The following is a 21,412-nucleotide window of genomic DNA, read 5'->3' as shown; positions in this document are numbered from 1 at the left end:
GATCTAATTTAATAAAAAAATAAAGCGTGATAAATTCCCTTCTCTAAAAATATTTTTATCCTTTAAATATATTCTCAAATTTGACAACAAAAAAAAAGAAGGATTTGCAGACTTTAAAATTCTTGAGAGGACGACCTAAATTCTTAAAGCACGACCGACAGATTAGTCGACGTCTGTTGATATCTCTTCACGACATAATGTCGACGTTAATACTGTGTCTGGGGATTTACATTGTTTATCCAGCTGGTCAGAAGAAACATTTTCTCGTTTCCGAATTCGAAATGATGATTGACATAGTGGCGTGTGGAATTTAATTGTAGAGACTAGTCGATCGCCCCTGCGAAGCCCCGCTAACTCCTCGCTAATTGAATCTGACAGGGGGAAAGGGAAGGCAAAGGGGGGGTTTGGCCAGTAAATCGAATTAGCAGTTACCTCGGTTATTTACCAGCATCAGACGATTCTCCGCGAGACATGTTCCGCTCAAGTGGTTCGAGAGAAGAGAGAATTCTCTCTTGCTACAGCACAAACGTCCCACGGTGAAATGAGAAACGAAGCGCGGAATTGGTCGACGAAGACATTGTGCATGTCACGTTGTTCCTTATTCGTCTTATAAATGCATCCCTCGAGCGTTCACGCGACTGGAAAAATAAAAATGAAAAAAAGAGAATTAGAAAGGAATTGGCGAGACGGAGAAAAATTAAACGATTAAATTATACATCTAAAGAATAAAGATATCTCTTACATTAATCTTCAATGACATTTCGTATATATTTGAAGATAAATACGTAAAGGTATTATCTTCAATTTAAGAGAAGATTTTTCAAAACAGACGTCCCTTTTTAAATCTCATTCCCCAATTCTCTTTGAATTCAATTCTAAAGTGCCGTTTTGTATCCTGTATTGTTACGAAAGTATTCTACTCGTAATGGTGAGTGTGTCGAATAGTTTCGCCTGAAATTGAGAGTCACAAAACGCGTTTTGCGTCGCTCAACCGACGCAAATGAGAAGAAAATTCCGCAAATTTGTTCGCCACAAAAGCCACCCTCGCGCGAAAGAGATTCGCCAGGTCGAGCCAAGAATTCCGTACGCATCGTTATACATTGCCGGCAATGCGGATTACTTATTAACAAGAATATACGGTGTAAGTTTTAAAGAATCACGCGGTCATATTAAAATTTTATTATAAATTCCCCAAGTCTAACAGTAATCTCGCAAACTAAAGAGATATTAAAGTAGATGGATCAACGAATGATCGCGCGCTCAATATGAATATTATTTTTAATTTATTTTAATATTAAATTAATATTATTTTTTTTTTATTTTTGTATTTCTCGTCGATAAATATATGAAACGTAAGTAACACTTTTACTTTTATAGCATATATATATATATATATATATATATATATATATATATATATATATATAGAATTATGAAATAATATTCTTTTCTTTCCTTATCGTTTTTTTTTTCTGCATCTTTAGTAAATTTTTTCTTGCTGCACACACTTAAAATGAAATAAGAATGCTCATATGTTTTATAGCAGCAAAGAAGAAAGAATGTAGCACACAAAAAATGTAGCTAAAAGAAACAAAGCTTTATTAAATCATTATATGAAGCTTGAATTGAATCTTATATATTTACATTTATACACATAATCGAGTATATATGGTTTCTCGATTTTTATTCTTTAAAAAAATAATTGATTTAATTTCTTCTTGAATGTGATCAATAGCTCAATTATCTGATTTTGAAAAACATTGCATTCTCGGGAGGTGGAATTAATTTGTAAATATAATATAAAGAATTTTTTAAGATAAATAAAAAGATTTGTAGCAAATTATTAAATGGCGATTAATTACGCAGATTACGCGGCTCTCAGGTAACCGCCTGGCCTCATTTTTGATTAAAATGGAGGGGAGAAACTTCGGTTGAAGAATAGTCGGAAATGTTCTGGGAAGAATCCCAGGATGACATGCAATTAAAATAACGAAACATAACAGCTCTCGTGTAATTCTCAAAGATACAGCTCTTCCCGCGGTTCGTACATTAACGAAGACGTTATACCATTGCATGACCTCGTATTTAGGAATAAGCTAAAAATATGAGATACCATGTAGTGTAATTTCTTGATCTTCTTCAGAAAAAATATACAGAGCTTGCGAAAATATGCAATATACTTTATATTTGAATTTATTGTGCGTTTTTTCTAAAATAATTTATCTGTAATCGCGCAAATTCAATTTTATATATAATGGATTTCTCATTAGTGTTTTATATTTTTTTTATAAAACAAATTATATTTTCGCAATTAATTTTTTTTTAATAATTATTTGGCATGAATATAAGAATTTAATTATCTCGATAAATATCTTGATATAAAATATATTTTACACATATCATTCATGCAAAATATAAGGTACATCTAAATTGTACAAATAAGATTTAAGCATTTATAAAATATTTTAAAAAATGATCACGGTTTTATGGAATTTTACAATTAATTACATTGTGCTTAAATAATAAAAAATAAATAATAAAAATTTCCGCCAATTTTATTTGATATTTTATTCGACTTTCGATCTCTGATTATAAATATTCATAACAGGAATTCTCCATACAAATTTATCATGCGAGAGAAAAGATCTCAAAATAATAATCGCGATTATATTGTGAGGTGGGCTGACCTAATAATGTCAGAGCGCACTATGAAACTGATGCTCTTCGAAATTGTTTTGTAATGAACAAAGATTGTTAAAGCGAAATTGCAATCTTCTGAATAACAGAGAAATCAGTTTCACGAATTAAGTTTACAAGGCGAGTTGCATCACGTAAATATAAATACGACTATTTAACAACGTCTTTGCAAAGAAGTCAGAAGAAAGGGAAAAAAATTTATTTCAAAATTGTTCTCACAAATAATGCTATGTAATAAAATATTAGAAAGAGGATATGTTTAAAAAAAAATATTAATGAAATATTTAAAAAAAATATAATTTTATCAAAAATATAAAGAAATAATATTAAATTGATTAATATTAATTATTATATAAATTGTTCATTAAAGAATAAAATATATTGTGAATAGTAAAAATATAAGTATACGATATATACAGTATAAAATGTGCAAACAATAAGTTGTTTATTTGTCTCTACTATCAAACATTAATATTATTATCGGTGAAATATTAATGTAATTATAGATATTAATATTATTATATATTAATATTGTTATGCAATATAGTTTCTAATTATTTGAAACGAAGAACATAGCTATTATATTAATTTTTTTAAATATTAAAAGTACTTAAAATAGGCTCTTATGTTGCACAGCTGATAGCATTACTAATTATTTTTTTTTTTAAGAAAAAAATAAACGTCATTATAATACCTGATAATAATATGTAATTAATAGCGAGAAAATATTATCGATATTTTAAAATAAAATCAGAGATCTTCTTTCTACACGTTCTTACAAATTTATATTTTCTTATATAATACGTTGTGCGTATTATTTTTTGTTTATTAATATAAAATTGGTGCTTTAAAAAATAAATGAAACAAAATGAATTGCCAATGTAAATTGTTTTTGGAAATCTTTGAAAAGGACATTTTGTGAAGTTTTTGTAAAGTTTCAAATTAATGATAAGACATATGTCATGTGGCGTGTAAACCAACAAAAGATTACAACATGTTTTTTTTAAAGTTTAGCGACAGCTATATTCGTTTAAACATAAAGTCGAGATATGTGTGCAACATATATCGCCAAGATAAGCCTGTCTACAAAATAAATGCGAGTACAGATATTATACAGTAAAATATCAGAGCTATGTACATATATTGTGTGATTTATACGCAGTGTGCACTAGGCAGTAAGTGCTTTTAATATTTACGAGATGCATTATTTAAAAGCAAACAAATGTATATAATATACTCATATCAATGTTTTACTAATAAATATAAAAAAAAAATGCAATTAACCTATATTATTTATTGTAGAAATATAAAACATTTGAAATATCTTGACAAATAACGATCAGAAGATGCACATTTTAATAGCTACATATTTTATATTTTGAATATATTAAAAATAATTTTTAAATATTGAAAAAAAATGTGCTAAAAATTCGACATTAAATAACATTTAATTATTATTACTTGTTAATTACTAATATCAGATATTCAAATGTATTTTTTATTAAAAATAAAGTGTATAATGTTTGAAAATTAAGGAAACATTTATATTAATCGAATAATCGATTATTGATTTATAATATAGAAATTAGCGAGAATCGGTAAAATAGCGTGTGTGTATATTATATATTAAATTGCACTAAAGATGGCATTATATGAATGTGTCCGAAATTTCCAACCTAGAAAGATGTTCACTGCACATGACATATGACATATGTATAATATTGCTTCTTTAAATAATGGAATTAAAAGAGAAATTAAAAAATATGAATGAAGAGGACCTTTATAAATTATTAAATGACCTAAGAATATTGAAACAAAAGGGCGAGTTGGACACTGATGAGAAATTGGCGCAACAAACTGTCAAATGGCGAAATACTTTGGATTACTGTGCTTTAGAAACATGTATCAGACATCACAGCGAACAGGTAACAATTTATCTTGAATTAACAGTATCTTGCTTTAATAAAAAAAATAATATATTTTATAAATAATATTCGTTTCCAAAATTTATATAAAAAGATATTAAAATCAAGTAATGAAGAAACAATTTTACACATTGTTTTGATACACAGTGTAGATTAGAGACATTGGCACTCTTAGTGGAATCAAAGAAAAGCACATTACGTTTTACACGCATGGAGCTTAATACAATTCTGTTATGGCTGCAATATAATTTGTGTGAAAAAATGGAATATGTACCCTTTATCAAGAAGGTACAAGATATATTGACATTGTTTTTTTGTTTTATCAAAATCTCATGTAAATTAAATTTATATTTTCTCTATAGGCTTTAAAACGATTGAAAGATAGTTTGGCTGTTATGCAGAGACAACTGATTCAAGAAGAAAATATGAGAAATCGTCATAAAGAACAAAATAGTCTCACTGAAACATATGAAAATGTTTTAGCTTTATCTCATAAAACATCTGAAGAAATTGAACAGAATATAAAAGATTACACTATATTTTTTATAAACTTGCGTGAAATATGTGTCAACAATTTGTATCCAGATGCAACATACAGTCGTAGACGATCCAGCTTGCAAATACTTTTACTTGCGCAACATCTACTTTGTAATGAATTTAAAGACATAAAATGGACTAAGAAGCAAGCTGAAACGATATTTAAGTGTTTATTGCTGGATACATATGAAACAAATAAGGAAATGGCATATCAAATATTAAAGCCTATTGATCCAATGTTATTGTGCTTAGATTTGGAATCTCAGGTTCAATTAATAATTAAAGTTGCGCTTGAATTAGGTAATAGCATACGACCCATAGATAGTATTACAGCCGCATATATGTTAAAAATCTCCAAGTTATCTCCTGTTTTAAAAAATATACTTTGCAATTATTGCAATACAGATGACAATGTTATAGAGGCAATAACATTACAATTAGTGTTGCTGTTGTATACAAAATTGCATGTATGTATATATAAAAACATCACATTTTTTCTGTCATTAAAATTTTCTAATTTATAAATTTATTATTAATTTGTCATTACACAAATTAATAATAAATTTGAATGTTTTATAGTTTTTATTTTTTCAGGAAGCATTAGCTTTAGCAAAACAGAACATAGGGATGGCAATTGTTAAATGTTCTTTGTATGGGTATTTATTCTGCATGAGAAGTTTGCTTTTTGATTGTGATTTAAGGTAATTAAGAAAAAAATGTGGTGTATTATTAATTTTTTTACAAACTTGATTGATGATATATTTTTTTTTTCTTTTTTTTTTGTAGTGTCTTAGGAACAGACAGTTTATGGCAAAATACCATAGTCAATATCATATTATTGTGCTTTGAACTAAATCATACTGTTTCTGTGATAGTAAATAATTCCTCACCAGAAGGACATTTACCTATGGACTTGAAATTATTAAATTTTAATGACAATACATCATTTCCTGAGAAAGAAATTATAACGCCACAAATGGTATTACTATGTTCTTGGCGTACAGTTAAAGAAGTCAGTCAGTTGTTTGGGCTGTTGGCCAGCAAGGCATCGATACAAACTGGTGAATCTATAAATGGATTATTAACGGACAAACAAGTGAGATATATATATATCACATATATACACATATTTTCATGATTGAACGAGGCATAATATAGTGATATATTAACAGATCGAGCATATAACGAAACATCTGGTTTTGTTATTATGCGAAACGAAACACAGAGGAGCGTTTGAACAGGTGTATGTTGGTTTTTATCAAATATGCGCACGGTTATGGCGATTAAAAAACCCGACTTTAACTGTACTCCCTATACATTGGTTGTATGATATCTTAATAGGTATCACAGGATTAATGCCAAGGTATTCGAAAATATGTGCAACAAGAAGAAGCGCGGGAGTACCGTTTATGATACAGGTTTGAAAAAAATAAAGGATGAAATCTTATCAAACAAAAACTTTAGAGAAAAATGTTAAAACAAATTTATTTTAAAATAGGCAGTGTTATCCTCAGAGCCAAAAATCCATGCTAATTCAAATGTGTCCGCGTTTCATTCTGTTATGAAAATTTTATTACAATTTTCGATGCTCGAAGACACAATTAGTTGGCAAAAAATAAAGTGCATAATATGTAAAAATACAATATTTTCAAAATACGAGCATTCAACGGAACCAATAATAGAAAATAGTAATGACTATAATTATAAGGAAACTAATTTTGACGTAACGGAGATAAAAACTCATTCTATGAATATTCTTAGAGCTTTATTCAGACATTCTCAACTTGGTGATATGGTCAAGAATTATATCGCGGATGGTTTGATAGTGGCATTTAGAAACTATGATAGCAAAACATGGGCGGTAAGCAATGGCTCAATTATTTTTGTATAAAAAATATTAATATTATTCATATGAATAATTAATTTACAAAGAGAATTATTTTGAAATACAGGAACGTAATGCGGCCACATTATTATTTAGCGCGCTTATAATTCGAATTTTTGGTGTTCAAAGAACCAAGGATCACATTAATTTGACGACAGATAACAAAATGACAGGGAGAATATTTTTCGAAAGATATCCTCATCTTTTGCCTTTTATTCTGGATGAATTGCAAACTTTCGTGTCAATTAATGATACCATGATAAAATCAAATGTGCAAGCAATTTTATTGTTATTGTCACGTTTATACATTAATTATCATTCCGACGGAAAAAATATTGTTTGGAAGGTATTTATAAAAAAATCCAATCTTTTTACTGTTTGTTAGAGATGAACATGAAAATGTAATAACAAGTGTGTTTCTAGATAAATGAAATTGTTAATTTGGTATCACAATGCGCTAAAAGTCCTGTACATAAAACACGTGAACTTGCAGCTAGAGCTCTAGTGCCGTTATTAACGGAAAACACAGCTTATGTTTTTGTGAAAAAGTTATTTTTAGTTTTATGTACAGCACAAGATACTAGGATCCCTGCAAATCTAATGCATGGTTATTTACTACAGGCAAGTATATAAAAAACAGAACAATTGAATAATTAGAATATAAACTAGAATTATTAAAATATTATTTCTAATATTAAAAATTTGTAGATATTAGAGATCTTAACAAGATTGCCATCAATTCAGCTGATAAAATCTGACGTTGCAGATTTTTTGAATGCTACAGGTTGGATATTGAAAGGTTTGGAAGAAAAAACCAATGGATTCGGTTGTTTTCCAATAGCTACTGTATACATCGACATTCTTCATGAATTATACAATATAGATAAAAATATGTAAGATAATCATTTCGCGATATCTAACTTTTAAGATTATAAACTTATTTTAATACAATTTTCCATATTTTTTCAGAATTGAAAGCTGTAAAATAGAAGATATATTGCACAGGCTGCGGCAGCATTTAATTGAAAAAGATCTATTAAGAAAAAGGCCAGGGGAACAAATGTACAAAATATCCATAATCAAATTTATACTATGTGTCGGAAAAAATTCGAAATTCTTACAAACGATGCACGATGGACAAAGCGAAGCACTTAGCATATATTCGCAACTTTTGATTGTGCCAGAGGCAGAGATACAAAGCATCGCGTGGGCTACTTTCTTTGAAGTTCTCAAGATAGAAGAATCTCATCAACAAAGAATGTATTTGTGTGCTTGTGCTATTGATGCACTTTCCAAGTTTGAAGATTTTCATAAATATAATCCTAAATTGCAAGATGCAATTTTCGATTTCTTATATAATTGCCTAATGGATATAGATGTGTGTCATTTTGCCGATAGACATAAAATTTGTACCTTAGTTCTGAGAATAATGTATTTAAATGATGTGAACAATGTATACTCTCAACGTATTTGTTATTTAAGATTGTTAGCCAAATGTTTGGTGACATTACCTCAGGAATTGAAGGTTTGCTAATTATTTTATTCATTTTTATATCTCTTAAAATTTCTTTTTTTATAGATTGATTATTATTTTTATATTTTTACTACATTTTTTGGGCATCTTTGTAATATATATTTGTATGTCTATTTTAAGATCGTAATACTTAGAATGGAGCATATAGAAGATATCTATAGAAAAGTCTGTGACAGCGGCTGGATTGGTTCGTTACATAAAGATCTTAGATCATCGGTTTTTGAAATATTATATGATCTTTTTATCAAGGACAATATCGATTCCGAACATTGCCGTAGGTTTGAATTGATCATAGCTATAAATTAATTAATATAAAGATAATGTAAGAGATAATGTTTACAGATCCCACATTGGATTGGTGGACAATGCTGTTACAATTACTAGTTGACGATAATGCAGACGTTCGACACGAAGCATCCAAGTTAATTTGCAAAATTAAACCATGCAACGAATTAGTCTGCATCGAGAATACTCTGTTGATCTTTTTTCAGAAATTTAACAAAATAGTCGCTAAGAAACAACCGGAAATAGCGCTTAGCGCTCTATTCTGTTGGAGCATTTCGTTATTAGGTGATGCAGATTACGAAATGGACGAAACGGATGTAAGCGAACACGCATTGTTAATTATTAATTATAATTGAGGAGACCCAAATTCTATAATTAAAATTACAATGTGAATGTTTTAATTAGGTATTCAACAAATGTAGGAATTACGATGTCTTCGAACCTGTCAAGATATCAAAATTATGCTTCAGCTTGACGAAATTGATAATGCAACGATATTTCATTGATAAAGCAGTTCAATTATCACCGGACACTGTGAGATGGATAAATTATCGTTTAAATACCGATTTCTCTCCATTATCGTCCTTTGAAGATATCGTGCGCAATTTTAAAAACAACGTGCCGACACTCGAGAGGAAACTCGATGAAATTTTAGATCCAATGTACAAAGACAAATTATTGCAAGTTTTAGCATACGAAAAATATATGTCGTTATAGTGTCGAAAATTTCTCCGCATTATTGTCATAATTTTATATTTAATTATGTATATCATGAATAAATATATAAATTTGGCAAAATGTTCATGCATTTATTGCAAGAGCTGAACAAAACATTTTAATACCATCCTTTTTCTGAGAAAAGTACAAGATAATGGAAATAACAATATATAATTAATAATAAAAACAAAAACAATATTGACGCTATTTATAAATTGATGATATATATATACACGTACCTTGATTACAATTGAGCGTCTTTATTGTTACTTTGACGAAATGATCCGAGGATAATTTCAACAATGATCGTCGATATCGAAATCATTACGTCAACGCGTAGTGATTGTTGCACGATTATTATTACGACCGCTAACAATTTATGAGATACTTTCGATAACTTTTCACTCGCGGGATTTACTTTTTGAAAAATAATAATCACGAAAAATGCGAGTGATTCACGACGCGTTCGTGCACGAAACGACTGCGATTCGAAAAGAGTACTTCGAGAATCGCAACATCGAATAATCGCTACAATCGATACTACTTCTCGATACAATCGAAGCTACGTAGATGTTTGCGCATGCGCGATCTTAATTGCATTTAATTTGAAAAAATATATATATATAAATTCAAAAATAATTTAAAAATTAATTATTTATTAATTATTAATTTTTAATTTTTAAATTTACAAATAATTTATGAATAAATTTACATGTTTCATCTCGAGAAAAGAAAATTTAAAAAATGAAAACGAATATACTATTTAATGCAGAGAAAAATAAACTTTGAAATATTTTTATATACATGTATGTCACAAATGATTGAAACAATATGCGTTATTATCATGCTTATAAAGTAATCAATGAAACTACGATTACAGAATGACATTTATATAATATATACTTAACGATAATCGAATATTAATTGTATTTCCGGTGGTGAAGTACGCATTGATTCAAACGAATAACGAGACTCTGCGAATAATACTCAAGGTACTCACAAGAGAAGAAATCATAATTTTATTTTATATATTATTAAAATATAGACTAAATATTTTATATAATATTTATGGTAAATATAAAAAAATAAATTTATAGTATATATTTTGTAAACATTTCTCAATATTTTTATAAACATTTTTATATTTATGATAAATCTTTGTAATCTGTTAAATCTAATATTACAAAAATATTTATAAAATATTTTGATAAATGTTTATAAAATATTCAAAAATAATTATTACAAATATTTTATAAATATTGTGCGCTGTTTGGAATGCTGTATATTTTATTTCTAATCTGCTCTCTGTCGCGCTTCTACTAAATCATGTTTCATGATTAATATGAATGGAAAAATCATGCTTGTTTAGAGAAATGATATTTCCTCACAAATTACAAGGGTGTATTATTTATTTCCTTCGTCCCTTCTATCACGCATCGTATACATATGTATAACTCGTAATTATTCCGAAATATGGGGGAAAATTCGGGAGAAGTTTCGCGCGTTCGCCGCTTGGCGCCGCCACCGGCGGCTCGTCGCGCGCGGCGAACCGGGCCGAGTCCGGCCGAGCGATGCCGACTCGCACGCGTATTTCGCGACGCGACGTCGTGCTGCCGTGTGCGAATGCACAACTCCCGTCGTGCGCTTGTTGTATTTTCTTTTGTGTATCTCGCGTCCTCGCGCGGCTGACCGTTCGCTTTTCGCGCGCGTCCACGCTTATCGTCGCCCATGTCCGACTGATGACGGCGCGTCGGCGCGCCTCCCGCCGGCTCCGAGGGCCCCGAAAAACGAGAGGCGCACACCCTCCACCGCGCTATACCTCGACACGGTGTGTGTTAACCGAGTGGAGCGAGTAGTGCCCGTGCTACGTGCGAGCTGGTGTGTTCCGTGAGGAAGGGAGGAGGAGGAGGAGGAGGCATGGAGTGCGTTCAATGCGCCCGTTTCAAATTGTCACGGGCCGTTACCTCAGCCCCGTTCGCAGCAAGGTGAGCGTGTCTCGTGTCGCCGAGAAAGAGGGTATTATTTCTCTCTCTCGTGTATCGTCTATCGTCGCGAGCGGGAATCGCTCCGAGAGGGAAAGAGACACGGAGCTCTTACACCTTCCTGTTCTCTCTCTCTCTCTCTCTCTCTGCCCCTCTCCATCGTTCGGTACCTGACCTACTTGCGTGCGCGAGCTGTCATCCTATGGTCGGTACTTCGATACACAATTCCGGCTGATCGGCTCTTCGGAGCATATACACACACACACACACACATATATATATATATATACATCTTCGCGCGAAATCTTATCGCGGAAAAGAGCCAGCTGGCTAAGAGAGCCGCGTGAAGGTTTGATGAAGGGGGTAGAGGGGAGAGACGAGGGGAATACGGACAGCGTAAGAAGGAAGGTGAGACGACGACGATGAGAGAGAGGATATAAGTTTTTCGAAAACTGTCACCGCCGGTCGATCATCAGGTGATTCTCGTCGGATCGTGTTATTTCCCAAGAGCGGAATGTTAAAAAACGGTCTTCGGGCGATCGACTAACGGCAATCTTCTCGAACGCTCTTTCTTCACCTCGTCTCGCTCTTATTCTCTCTTGCTCTGTCTCTCTCTGTGCGTCGATTCTCGCTCTCGTCTCTCATTCCTCTCTCCTCCCATTTCCTCTTTCTCTCTCTATATATCTTTCTCCTCTCGTGTCTTCTTTCTTCCTCGAGAGAGAGAGAGAGAGAGAGAGGAGAGAAGAAAGAGAGAGAGGTCATCGGTCTCGAATTCATCTTTTGTCCGCGCACAGAGGACGCGTTTTCTCTTTCATCTCTCTCTCTCTCTCTCTCTCTCTGTGTCTCTGTCTCTCTTTCTCTGTCTTATAACGAACTTGTCGGGTTTCTTTTAACGAATGTCCGCGCGCGTGAGAAATTTACGAGCGATTCGTGGAATCGAACGCACATCGCGTCGCGCCGCGCCGTCGCGCGTTGCCGTCGTATCGACGTCACGTCGCCGGTGTCGCGACGATTTTTTATTTTTGCTGCGATTATCCCGAATCTTGGATGAATCCGGAGATATTTCGTCAGCGTCTCGCATTGATTTCCGAATCCTGTTAACGTCGGAGAACCGATAATCTGTGACAAGAATTGCCACGACAACTCGCAGCTGTTTGACAGCGAGCCTTGTCAATCTGACAATTGCAGTACTTTGGACTGTACGTAATTAAAAATGAGACAATCATCTGTTGATATATATATATATATATATATATATATATATATATATATATATATGTTTTTCAAAAAAATATTCCAGTCTTCTCCATTACTTCTAATAATAATCTTTACTACATAGTTATAATTATTAAAATGAAATAGATGTCAAAAAATAAATAAAAATTATATTTGACAATGCAAACCTGTTTTTTATTTTCGAACAATACATGATTGCCATATTTAATGTTGCACATTTTTATTCATTTTATTTTTGATATGATGTAAAAAAATGTTACACAACATATTGTTTTATTTTTAAATTACTATAAAAAAAACTTCTTTACGAAATTACGTCAGTTTAACTCTATTTAAAACAATGTTATTTTATCCCAAAAAAATACTTTTATACAGAATAATTGTTCAAATTTCCTAGAAGTTCACTTTTTAAACGATCAACGAAGCTCGGAGATATTAAAACGTACTCTCTAACATCGCGATAACATCAAGATTTCACGTGAAAATTATCGACGCCATTCCCGGTCTCTCTCTCTCTCTCTCTCTCTCTCTCGATCTCTCATCGTCGAAGTTTGTCGCGTGAAAAATCGCGGCTCGGCTCGTGCGAGAAACAACGTCCTCTCGTACTTACGTACATACATTTCACGTGTCGTTCTATTTGTTTGGCCGCGCCTGTGCAGCGTCTGTGTAACGCGCCCCCCGGCCAAACGTCATTTCGACAATAACATCGCGCGATCACGCGACACACCACAAAGGCCGGACGAGAAGAGAAGAAGACAAGGTAATTTATGCAGAATGCGAACGCCGGACCCACGGCCGGCTTACTGCCCGCCTTCGTGACCGCCGCTAGTTACGCAATGACAAAACAGCGTTCTAACAACGGCAATTGGCTGTGTATGTTCGTTATAGTTGTAGCGTAGCCGCGGGAGATTTTTTCGAACGCTCTCTCTCTCTCTTTTTCTCTCTCGCGCGCGCGCGTTTCCTTCACCGCCGCTAATAATCATCATTATCGTGATAATGCAATTATTATAATAGAAGGATTATGCGAAGAATCTAAATTATTCGAACAAATTATGTACATATAAATTGCTTCGTATATATAATTGCATTGAATTTTCTATTAAATTATACTATTTAGATTGTGTGCGATTAATGCGCACGCATCCGTAATAACGAGTTGTATTTTCCGCTTCACTGCAAAGGTTATCTCGTTTTTCGATCATAAAGATAACGGATTTTATATTTTTCTTGCAATTACGCGAAGTATGGGCTCTTAGTAATTTCCGACAGTTTTCTTCGTAGAAAAAAATTACATCGCGCGATTTTTATCCTCTCTCTCTCTCTCTCTCTCTTGCAGTTTTTCTCTCTTGCTCTCTCTTTCAGCAGAAATAAATAATTTATTCAATATTAATAAAAATATTAATAAAAATATTAATAAAAATTTATAAAAATTGAAGCTTTGTATTTTTGTAGCATTAAATATTGTTTTTAACGTCATAATTAAAAAAAGAAATTTGAAGAATATATTTTTATTGTCAATGAATATTTTGTGGAGCACAAAGACATCGTTGACATTTGACTGAAAATTTGAATTTTATATGAGGGTTTTTTTTTAGGATTATATTATTTCTCGTATCTTGCAAGTCGATATTTCACGCAAGTTCTTAGAATTCTTTAATGCCGCGATACTTTTACGACGAGCACGAAAGTCTTACGTCAATGAAAGTCTTCCTCCTAGACCCTAGGATGAGGCTTTACTTAGAGGGTATGCGAGCGAGCTTCTCGGTGATATAAAGGGTGCCGCCTCGTAAGAACCTCCGAGATTGCGGAGGGCTTCCGTCGCGCCTCGTATAACGCGGAAATCGTTCGAAAGTTAATTTGAAATTTATTCATGGACACCGCGGGGGACCGCCGAGTACCAGCCTGCGTACAGGGTGTCTTAAACCTGGTGTAAGCCAACCCTTTGTGGCTATGAATTCTTTGATCGATGTGCCTTTTCCGCGGCGAAAATACCGTTGCGCATTATTATTTGTCGCGGAAATTTTTAACTTTTAATATTTTATATTTTTGTGACGTATTAACCTTTTTCAAATCAAACTTTTGTTCAGCTGAAAGAGCTGCGCTTTAAATTAAATTCAGGACAAAATTATACTTCCTCGCATATTATAATTAGTTTGCAAAAACTTTATTTTTAATACTTTTTTAACGCAAAGATTTTTTTTATTTGCATGGTATAAAATAAAAATAAATAAAAATGTCTATTCTGTTAAAAATCGGATGAATATAAAAGTCGCATAAAAAAAGAGGCAAATTAACGATAAATTTGCGAGAAGAAATTGGGTGATCTCGCGACCGTTTAAAGCTAATTCACAGTGTCACATATATGTTACATGTCACGACTTACGAGTCATGACTTGTGTTACATCGCGAGCGTGATGTGTTGTAATATATCCCCAAGAAAAAAAAACTTGATACATATTTATCATCCATTTATCTCCCTCTCGTGCAACAAGAGAGATATTAATCTTCTCCCTTTCTGTGTGTAAAATACAATCTTTTTAATAGCGAAAATAAATTTAAACTCTTTAATTTTTAATTATACATGGTAATGAAAGCATTTTATTATTTTATCAAACGCTGTAGAAGGGATATTTTTTTTTTTTCTTCTTTCAATTCCTAATAATTTTATTGTTTTTTAAAGTTAGTATGTTTTGCTTGAATTAAAAGAAATTAAAATAATTAAAAGAACGTATTTCTTTTTTCATTCTTCTAAATAGAGATTATTTTGTGATGTAGCGACTTTTATTTTTCAACCCTTACAGTCTCTTTTTGCGTTAAGTTCTCGATTTATGCTTGTCATCTACTTCCTGCGGCGGCTCGCAAAGACTGGAATTTTTCATGGGTAGACTTACGTTGTCTGTGTAGTAATTGCAAAACATGAGACGCGTTGCCCTCATCACTCCCTTCATCCGGCTTTTTATTTGGCTCCTTTTAACATCGACCTTAAAATAAACTTTGCAGCCCTGCTTGCGTGCCATCTTTCCGCGTCGCACGTTTATCTGTCCTTTCGAATATCTGTCATCAAAACGTCGAAAAGTGATGAGCGACACCTTATATTCTTTCGCGTTTTTAATTTAATTAATTTAATTTATTTATTAATATTTAATCGTTGATTTTATACCAACATATGATGGTGTTAAATAAATTTATTAAATTATATAACGTATAATATAAAAAGAGAGTACTACATATAGGGTTGCAATATAAGATCCCTTACAAAACCCAAGTCACGCAGTTGACACGATATCCCTAGCAGCAATTCACATAAAACAAATAGGTGCTTCCATCGGCGAAACCGTTTTTACGATATTGCCGTATCTTCTTTACTTTATATATCACCGCAGGGTTCTATAATATTTCTCTAAAACGAAAAAAAACTTCTTTTACACAGATCGCAACGCAAGTTCGAGGCCGATGTCGCGATCGACGATGACCGTACGAGCGTGTGAGGTAACAAAATGACGAGGATGAACGAATCCTGTTCCACGAGCGTCGATGCCGAGTCGATCTCTCGCAGGGAGAACGCGATAAACCGAGAAGGGAAGAAGCACAAACGCGGATTGCCAGATGCACCGAGGACCTTTGGACAGGAAATAGAAGCAGGCGGGCAGGAAGAGGCGTCGTAATAAAGGCGACGAGAGCAAATCGCCAACAACGAGATGGACGAGATACGCGGCTCGTCGTCGACCACTCGCCGTCTCTCTCAAATTCTCGATCCGATCACACGGCTAGCCGGCGACTTCGGCTCCAACTCGGCACCCTGTAGCCCGCGGCTGGGTGCCCGCGTGCACGACGCGGGCGGCGAGGCCACGGGTCAATCGAGTCCAGCCTCCGGCGGCGTCCCCTCGTCGTCTCGAGCGGGCCCGAGCGGAACAGGTGGCTCCAATTCCGGCGCCGATAGCCCGCGTCTGTGGCCGCGACAAATTCGACAGGCGCCCACGCCACCGCCACGGCCTAGGCACGTCGTCACTACCACCGCCGGCATCGGCGGCACCGTCAGCATCTCCACTAGTACCTCCTCCGTGAATATTAATAACAACAATAACAACAACGATGCGGCCGACAGTGAGGGCGCGTCATTGCCGGCGGTGATACACTCGAGGGACTCGCCCTACGTCAACGTGCCGAATCTATTCTTTCACAAGGATAAGAGCTTCGCCGAGAGCGCCAGGAGTGCCGGCTACATCGAGCTTCGCGAAAAGCCCAAATGCAGTCCGTACGATTTCACCTCCGAGTCGAGTGGTCACGTCGAATACGCGGATAAGAGAACATTCGTCACTCCGGTTCAGTCCGATTTGGCTTACGACGTCGGAAAGGACGCCGGCAGTCCTCTCTGCAGGGGGAGATCGAATTACGAGCGAGAGGGACCCTCCAGCGGCAGAGGCCACTTCGACAGGGCGTTCTCGTTCTCCGGCAGGCAACCGTCGGAGCAACAACCGCCGGTTACACGGATGTACGAAACGGGCAGATTGTTCGTCGATCCGAGAACCACCGGTGGCAGCGTCGACGTGAAGAGGGAGAAACTGGACGTTAGGCCTAGTTACGTCACCTCCAAGAGCTTCGACGGATACTCTACGACGGTGGAGGAACTCAATTGGCAGGAAAGATGTTTGGAATTGCAGCTGGAGCTGCACAGGAGCAGGAGTCAGGCGACCAGGGTGAGGGACATGCTCCGAGAAAAGGTGAGTTTAAGCTCACAAAATCAGCGAGAATTAACTTTTTAGCTGCACACAAAGAAGCTTTTTTTTTAAAAAAAATTATTGATAAATAAGAAGTGCTAAGGGTGCACTATAATTATAAAATATCGATCAGATTTATTATTTTCATATCTCAATTGACATGAAATATATCAATGTTATAAATTAATTGCAAAAATCAACTGAAAAGATTTTTGCGAAATTTTTTCAATGCAAATGTTTGTTAGATATATATATATATATAGTGTTTTTAGCTAAAGAGTTAATTATTATTCCATTGTTTCTATATGAAAAGGAAAATGGTATCGAAATGATTAATGATAGGACGGCGGGAAAAGACGTGCAGATAAGAAATACATCATTTATCTCGCTTAATCGCGTTAGTATCAGCCATTCGCAGTCGAGGGTCGATAGTTAACGAATCTCCCGTCCACGCGTCTGGAATTCCTCTCATCTGATATGCGCGGCATACGTTAAACAAATTACGCGGGGGGGGAAGGAAGGGGAAGAAGCCTAAGTACGTGGTACGGGAAACCGAAATATATATCTCGTCCTCTCCGAATTAGTATGCGCGATCACGCGCGCCGATTTAACGCCCTCGCTCTAGATAAGGCACATAGAAGCATCGCGCTTGTTCAGCGCCGATCTGTTTCTGGCTCTTCAAAATCCGTTACGTCGATCATTGAACGCGAACAAGCCTCCCCGAGCGAGACTCAATACGCTTGTCAATTTGAAGGACATACGTGCTTCATGTATATTTTTCCATTAAATAAAGTTTATAAATATAGATTCGAAAAGAAATTTGCGTTCTACGGGATGGGCCATTTTAATCAATCCATTCTGAAATATTTTAGTCGATTGATTAAAATGACTCAACGTATGTGTATATGTATAATTTTTTTTTTTTAATATTAATGTGCACGTACACAAAGGGACCATGGGTTTAGGGGGAAGATCGAGAGGAAAAGTACAAATGTTATCGCTGTCCTTTGCTCACCGCGAACTAAAGGAGAAAACTGTACCCTTTCAGTTCGCAACGGTTTGATCCCTCGGTTGGTATGTTCAGGTTCGTTCATTCGTTCGTTAGGTTTATACGCGGCTTTAACGCAAACAAACTGCCTTGCGGAAGAGACAGCGTATATATACACGCGAACAGCGTTTCGCGAATGGACGTGTACGGAGCAGCGCACGTTGACGAGGATCCAACGTCAGGCCGGAAATTATACGTCCGCCTCGCCGGACAAGCCGTAATATCGCCACGGTTTTTTTTAACCAACTTTTCCACACAATACATGCCACCCTGTTTCACCCGTTTCTGACCGCGGCGTTACTACGGTCGTTTTTATTTCTCATCGGCTGAAAAAGGATCGGAAGCTAAATAACAGATCGGCAAACCGTATCGCGGATAAACGGATGATATTATCCTTTTCCACTGCAGTTTTTACTGCAGTTGCGTCGCAGAACAGTTTTTACAGAGACAAAAGCTTGCGGCTTTTTTGTTATCTTTGAAGCTTAACAGAGCGTAATATTGTATATCGAGACAGAGAGAGAGAGAGGTTTATGAATATCTGACGTACTTGAGATTTTTTTATTCTGCAGTTATCCTAAGATAAGGAACATACTTCCAAGTGTGTTTTTTAATACACGAAATTTAATCTGAAAAAGATTAAAATATAAAATATATTTGAAATAATGTTTAAAAAATTAAAATGTAAATTATTCTGAAAATATGTTTGAAATAAATTTAGTGATTATTATTTAATGGCAGAATTTTAACGAAAAAAATTGTTTATTATCTTATTCGTTTCTATGGCATTGCCCGACACACGCAACCAGTACATTCGATCTCTCGGTATATTTTCTCTTGCGGTAGATCTCGTTGAAAGCGGATGCTGTTTATATTATCGAAGCGGGGAGCCGCGTGCAAAATTCAAGATGAAATCCTTGATGTATCTTGGGGCCTATATCTTCCCCACGAAAAGGATCCCAAACGGATTTACGAGCTGAGGCAAAAGGTTTCCCTATCCCCGTGCGCGATAATCTCGTTTTAAATAGACAAACATTTCTCTAATGCAAAAAAACACGATTTAAAGCAATATGATTATTTAAAGAGATGCGATTATTTATGTATTAATATATAAAATTTTTTTCATATAAAAATTTATACAAGTACTTAATTAGATTAAATAAAACTTTACATTTTTAATTCTATATATAATTTCACATTTTAACCAAATTTTTATTTATTTTATTTTTATTTATTTTTGAAGATAATAATATCCAAAGTTTCTTAAAATTCATTCAACGTTCTATCAAATAAAAGATTCATTAAAAGGAAACATTTTGGACGATATCTGCGTAAACTCGTTAAAATTAAACTTGCGTTTATTTAACATGAGCTTATCTTATCGTCATCGTTCACGCATCGCTTATGTGTCAACATTTTTGCGATGCGTGCACGTGGTTTAACGCGCGTGCGAATAACACGCACGAGACACGCGCGTATTATTATGTCGTAGAGCGGATTGAATGGAGAAAGGAGAGCGGGCATAATCAATTGTGGATTATAAATAACGGCTGCGCTGAGAGAGCTGGCCGTGACGTCTCATTATCTAGGCAAATACACAATACGCATAATGCGGTATACCGACATAGGGGGCGGGGGTATTGTTCGAGTGTGCACGTTACCCTATAGAATTCCATATCCGAGCGACATGTGCTAACAGCTATCACACGCTTCCGTTGTATAGAGTGTCCCAGATCTAGCGGTCCATCTTTCATTCGCAAACTCGTCGACCGATATGAAATCGGTGTTTCCTCCCCCGAAAATATCAGGGAAAGCTGTTTTCAATTCTCAACATTGATTATTATTTTAATTAATTTTTGAATCACAAGATCGATTAACGAAGGCAGCTTTATTACTTGTTTGAAATTTATTTCTGAAATTTCTTGAAAAAAAGAAAATTCTTTATTTTTTTTTTTTTTTTATTAGTCATTTATAAGTTGATTATTTTTGTTTTCAAAAATCAATTTCGATTTTGTCAGTAAAATTTCTAGACAGAAAGTCCGCTAGATTTAGAACACTGTATACATATGGCTTATATTAATATTGATTCCTCGGGTGGATGGTAATGGAAGTCATCGCGTCAATAGAGCTTTCGGACGTTGACATGGACTTCAAAGGACGTCAATGTTGCAGTATCCGAAATAATTATTTCTGCATATTTGCTCGCACAGAAAAACTTACCGAGCTATATTTTATCGAGTAAGAACTTGCTTTTCTTAATCTATTATTGCCTCGTTAATATAATCGTATATAATATAAAACAAACTTCAAAAATATCATTTTATTGGCTACAATATTGTTAGACGTTGCGCTGCGGAATTTTTTTTCTTTTTTTTTTTTTTGTATTGTGTATAATATATTGTGGGAAAATCATATTTTCTTCGTATAAAGTGCACGACAGATAAACTTCGATGAGAGAGATTAAAATATGGTGGTAAAATCATCCCACGATAATTTCATTACTCTCCGATAATGGAACTTAATATCAACAAATTGATTTACAATTAAGCCGATTAAAATGCACGTTACGTAACATGTGTTTTTCCTTTTCTCGAAAACCACGCGTTTTTACTGCTTTTCGCGCCAATGAGTTTTCACGCTAATGCAAGCTTAACTTTTCCCGGTATCCGGTATCGATTTTGCGTTACGCGTTGAGATTGCCGAATTGAGAAGAAGAATTGAGCTCTCTCTCTCTCTCTCTCTCCTTCTTCTTTTATTTAGTACACTTCCTTTTTTAGGACAGATTCTTCTTTTACGAATGTCCGTCCCTTTTGGGACAGTACTTCCCAATTTTTTCCAATTTTCCATATCA

At 34.5% G+C, this 21,412-nt stretch overlaps 3 protein-coding genes across 10 annotated transcripts in view; 2 read left to right on the top strand and 1 right to left on the bottom strand.

Moving 5' to 3' along the window:
* LOC126855793 (putative mediator of RNA polymerase II transcription subunit 26) overlaps nt 1-631 on the bottom strand; it is a 70,105-nt gene extending 69,474 nt beyond the window's left edge. Inside the window, exon 1 of the mRNA XM_050603743.1 lies at nt 433-631. Coding sequence (XP_050459700.1) covers nt 433-451 — 19 coding nt within the window. The 5' untranslated portion in view covers nt 452-631. The remainder of the gene's footprint in view (nt 1-432) is intronic.
* Nucleotides 632-4,382: 3,751 nt separating this feature from the next.
* On the top strand, nt 4,383-9,693 carry LOC126855794 (thyroid adenoma-associated protein homolog). Of its 2 annotated transcripts, XR_007688286.1 has the most exons (15): nt 4,383-4,622; nt 4,770-4,910; nt 4,985-5,626; nt 5,754-5,860; nt 5,946-6,255; nt 6,332-6,577; nt 6,658-7,020; nt 7,112-7,390; nt 7,468-7,665; nt 7,753-7,937; nt 8,014-8,569; nt 8,699-8,852; nt 8,921-8,999; nt 9,070-9,180; nt 9,269-9,408. XR_007688286.1 is itself a non-coding variant. In XM_050603747.1 (14 exons), exons 1-14 carry the CDS (start codon nt 4,434-4,436, stop codon nt 9,578-9,580), a joined length of 3,942 nt encoding a protein of 1,313 aa, XP_050459704.1. In that variant the 5' UTR covers nt 4,383-4,433; the 3' UTR covers nt 9,581-9,693. The 2 variants fall into 2 exon arrangements, 1 of the variants encoding a protein (XP_050459704.1); XM_050603747.1 differs by having other exon boundaries at nt 8,921-9,180; nt 9,269-9,693.
* A 1,465-nt stretch (nt 9,694-11,158) lies between these two features.
* The window catches only part of LOC126855790 (uncharacterized protein CG43867), a 63,184-nt gene continuing 52,930 nt past the window's right edge, over nt 11,159-21,412 (top strand). For 3 of the 7 annotated variants that reach the window (XM_050603737.1, XM_050603736.1, XM_050603738.1), the window contains exons 1-2: nt 11,162-11,565; nt 16,229-17,519. In XM_050603737.1, coding sequence (XP_050459694.1) covers nt 16,497-17,519 — 1,023 coding nt within the window. In that variant the 5' untranslated portion in view covers nt 11,162-11,565; nt 16,229-16,496. Of the gene's footprint in view, nt 11,566-16,228; nt 17,520-21,412 lie in introns of all 7 variants that reach the window. The other 4 variants (XM_050603735.1, XM_050603734.1, XM_050603740.1 and 1 more) reach the window with 3 other exon arrangements.

Source organism: Cataglyphis hispanica, chromosome 17 (genome assembly GCF_021464435.1).
Source record: "Cataglyphis hispanica isolate Lineage 1 chromosome 17, ULB_Chis1_1.0, whole genome shotgun sequence".
NCBI classification, from domain to species: Eukaryota; Metazoa; Arthropoda; class Insecta; order Hymenoptera; family Formicidae; genus Cataglyphis; species Cataglyphis hispanica.
Note: the sequence above shows the minus strand (reverse complement) of the source record. Positions and strands in the feature narration are given on the sequence as shown.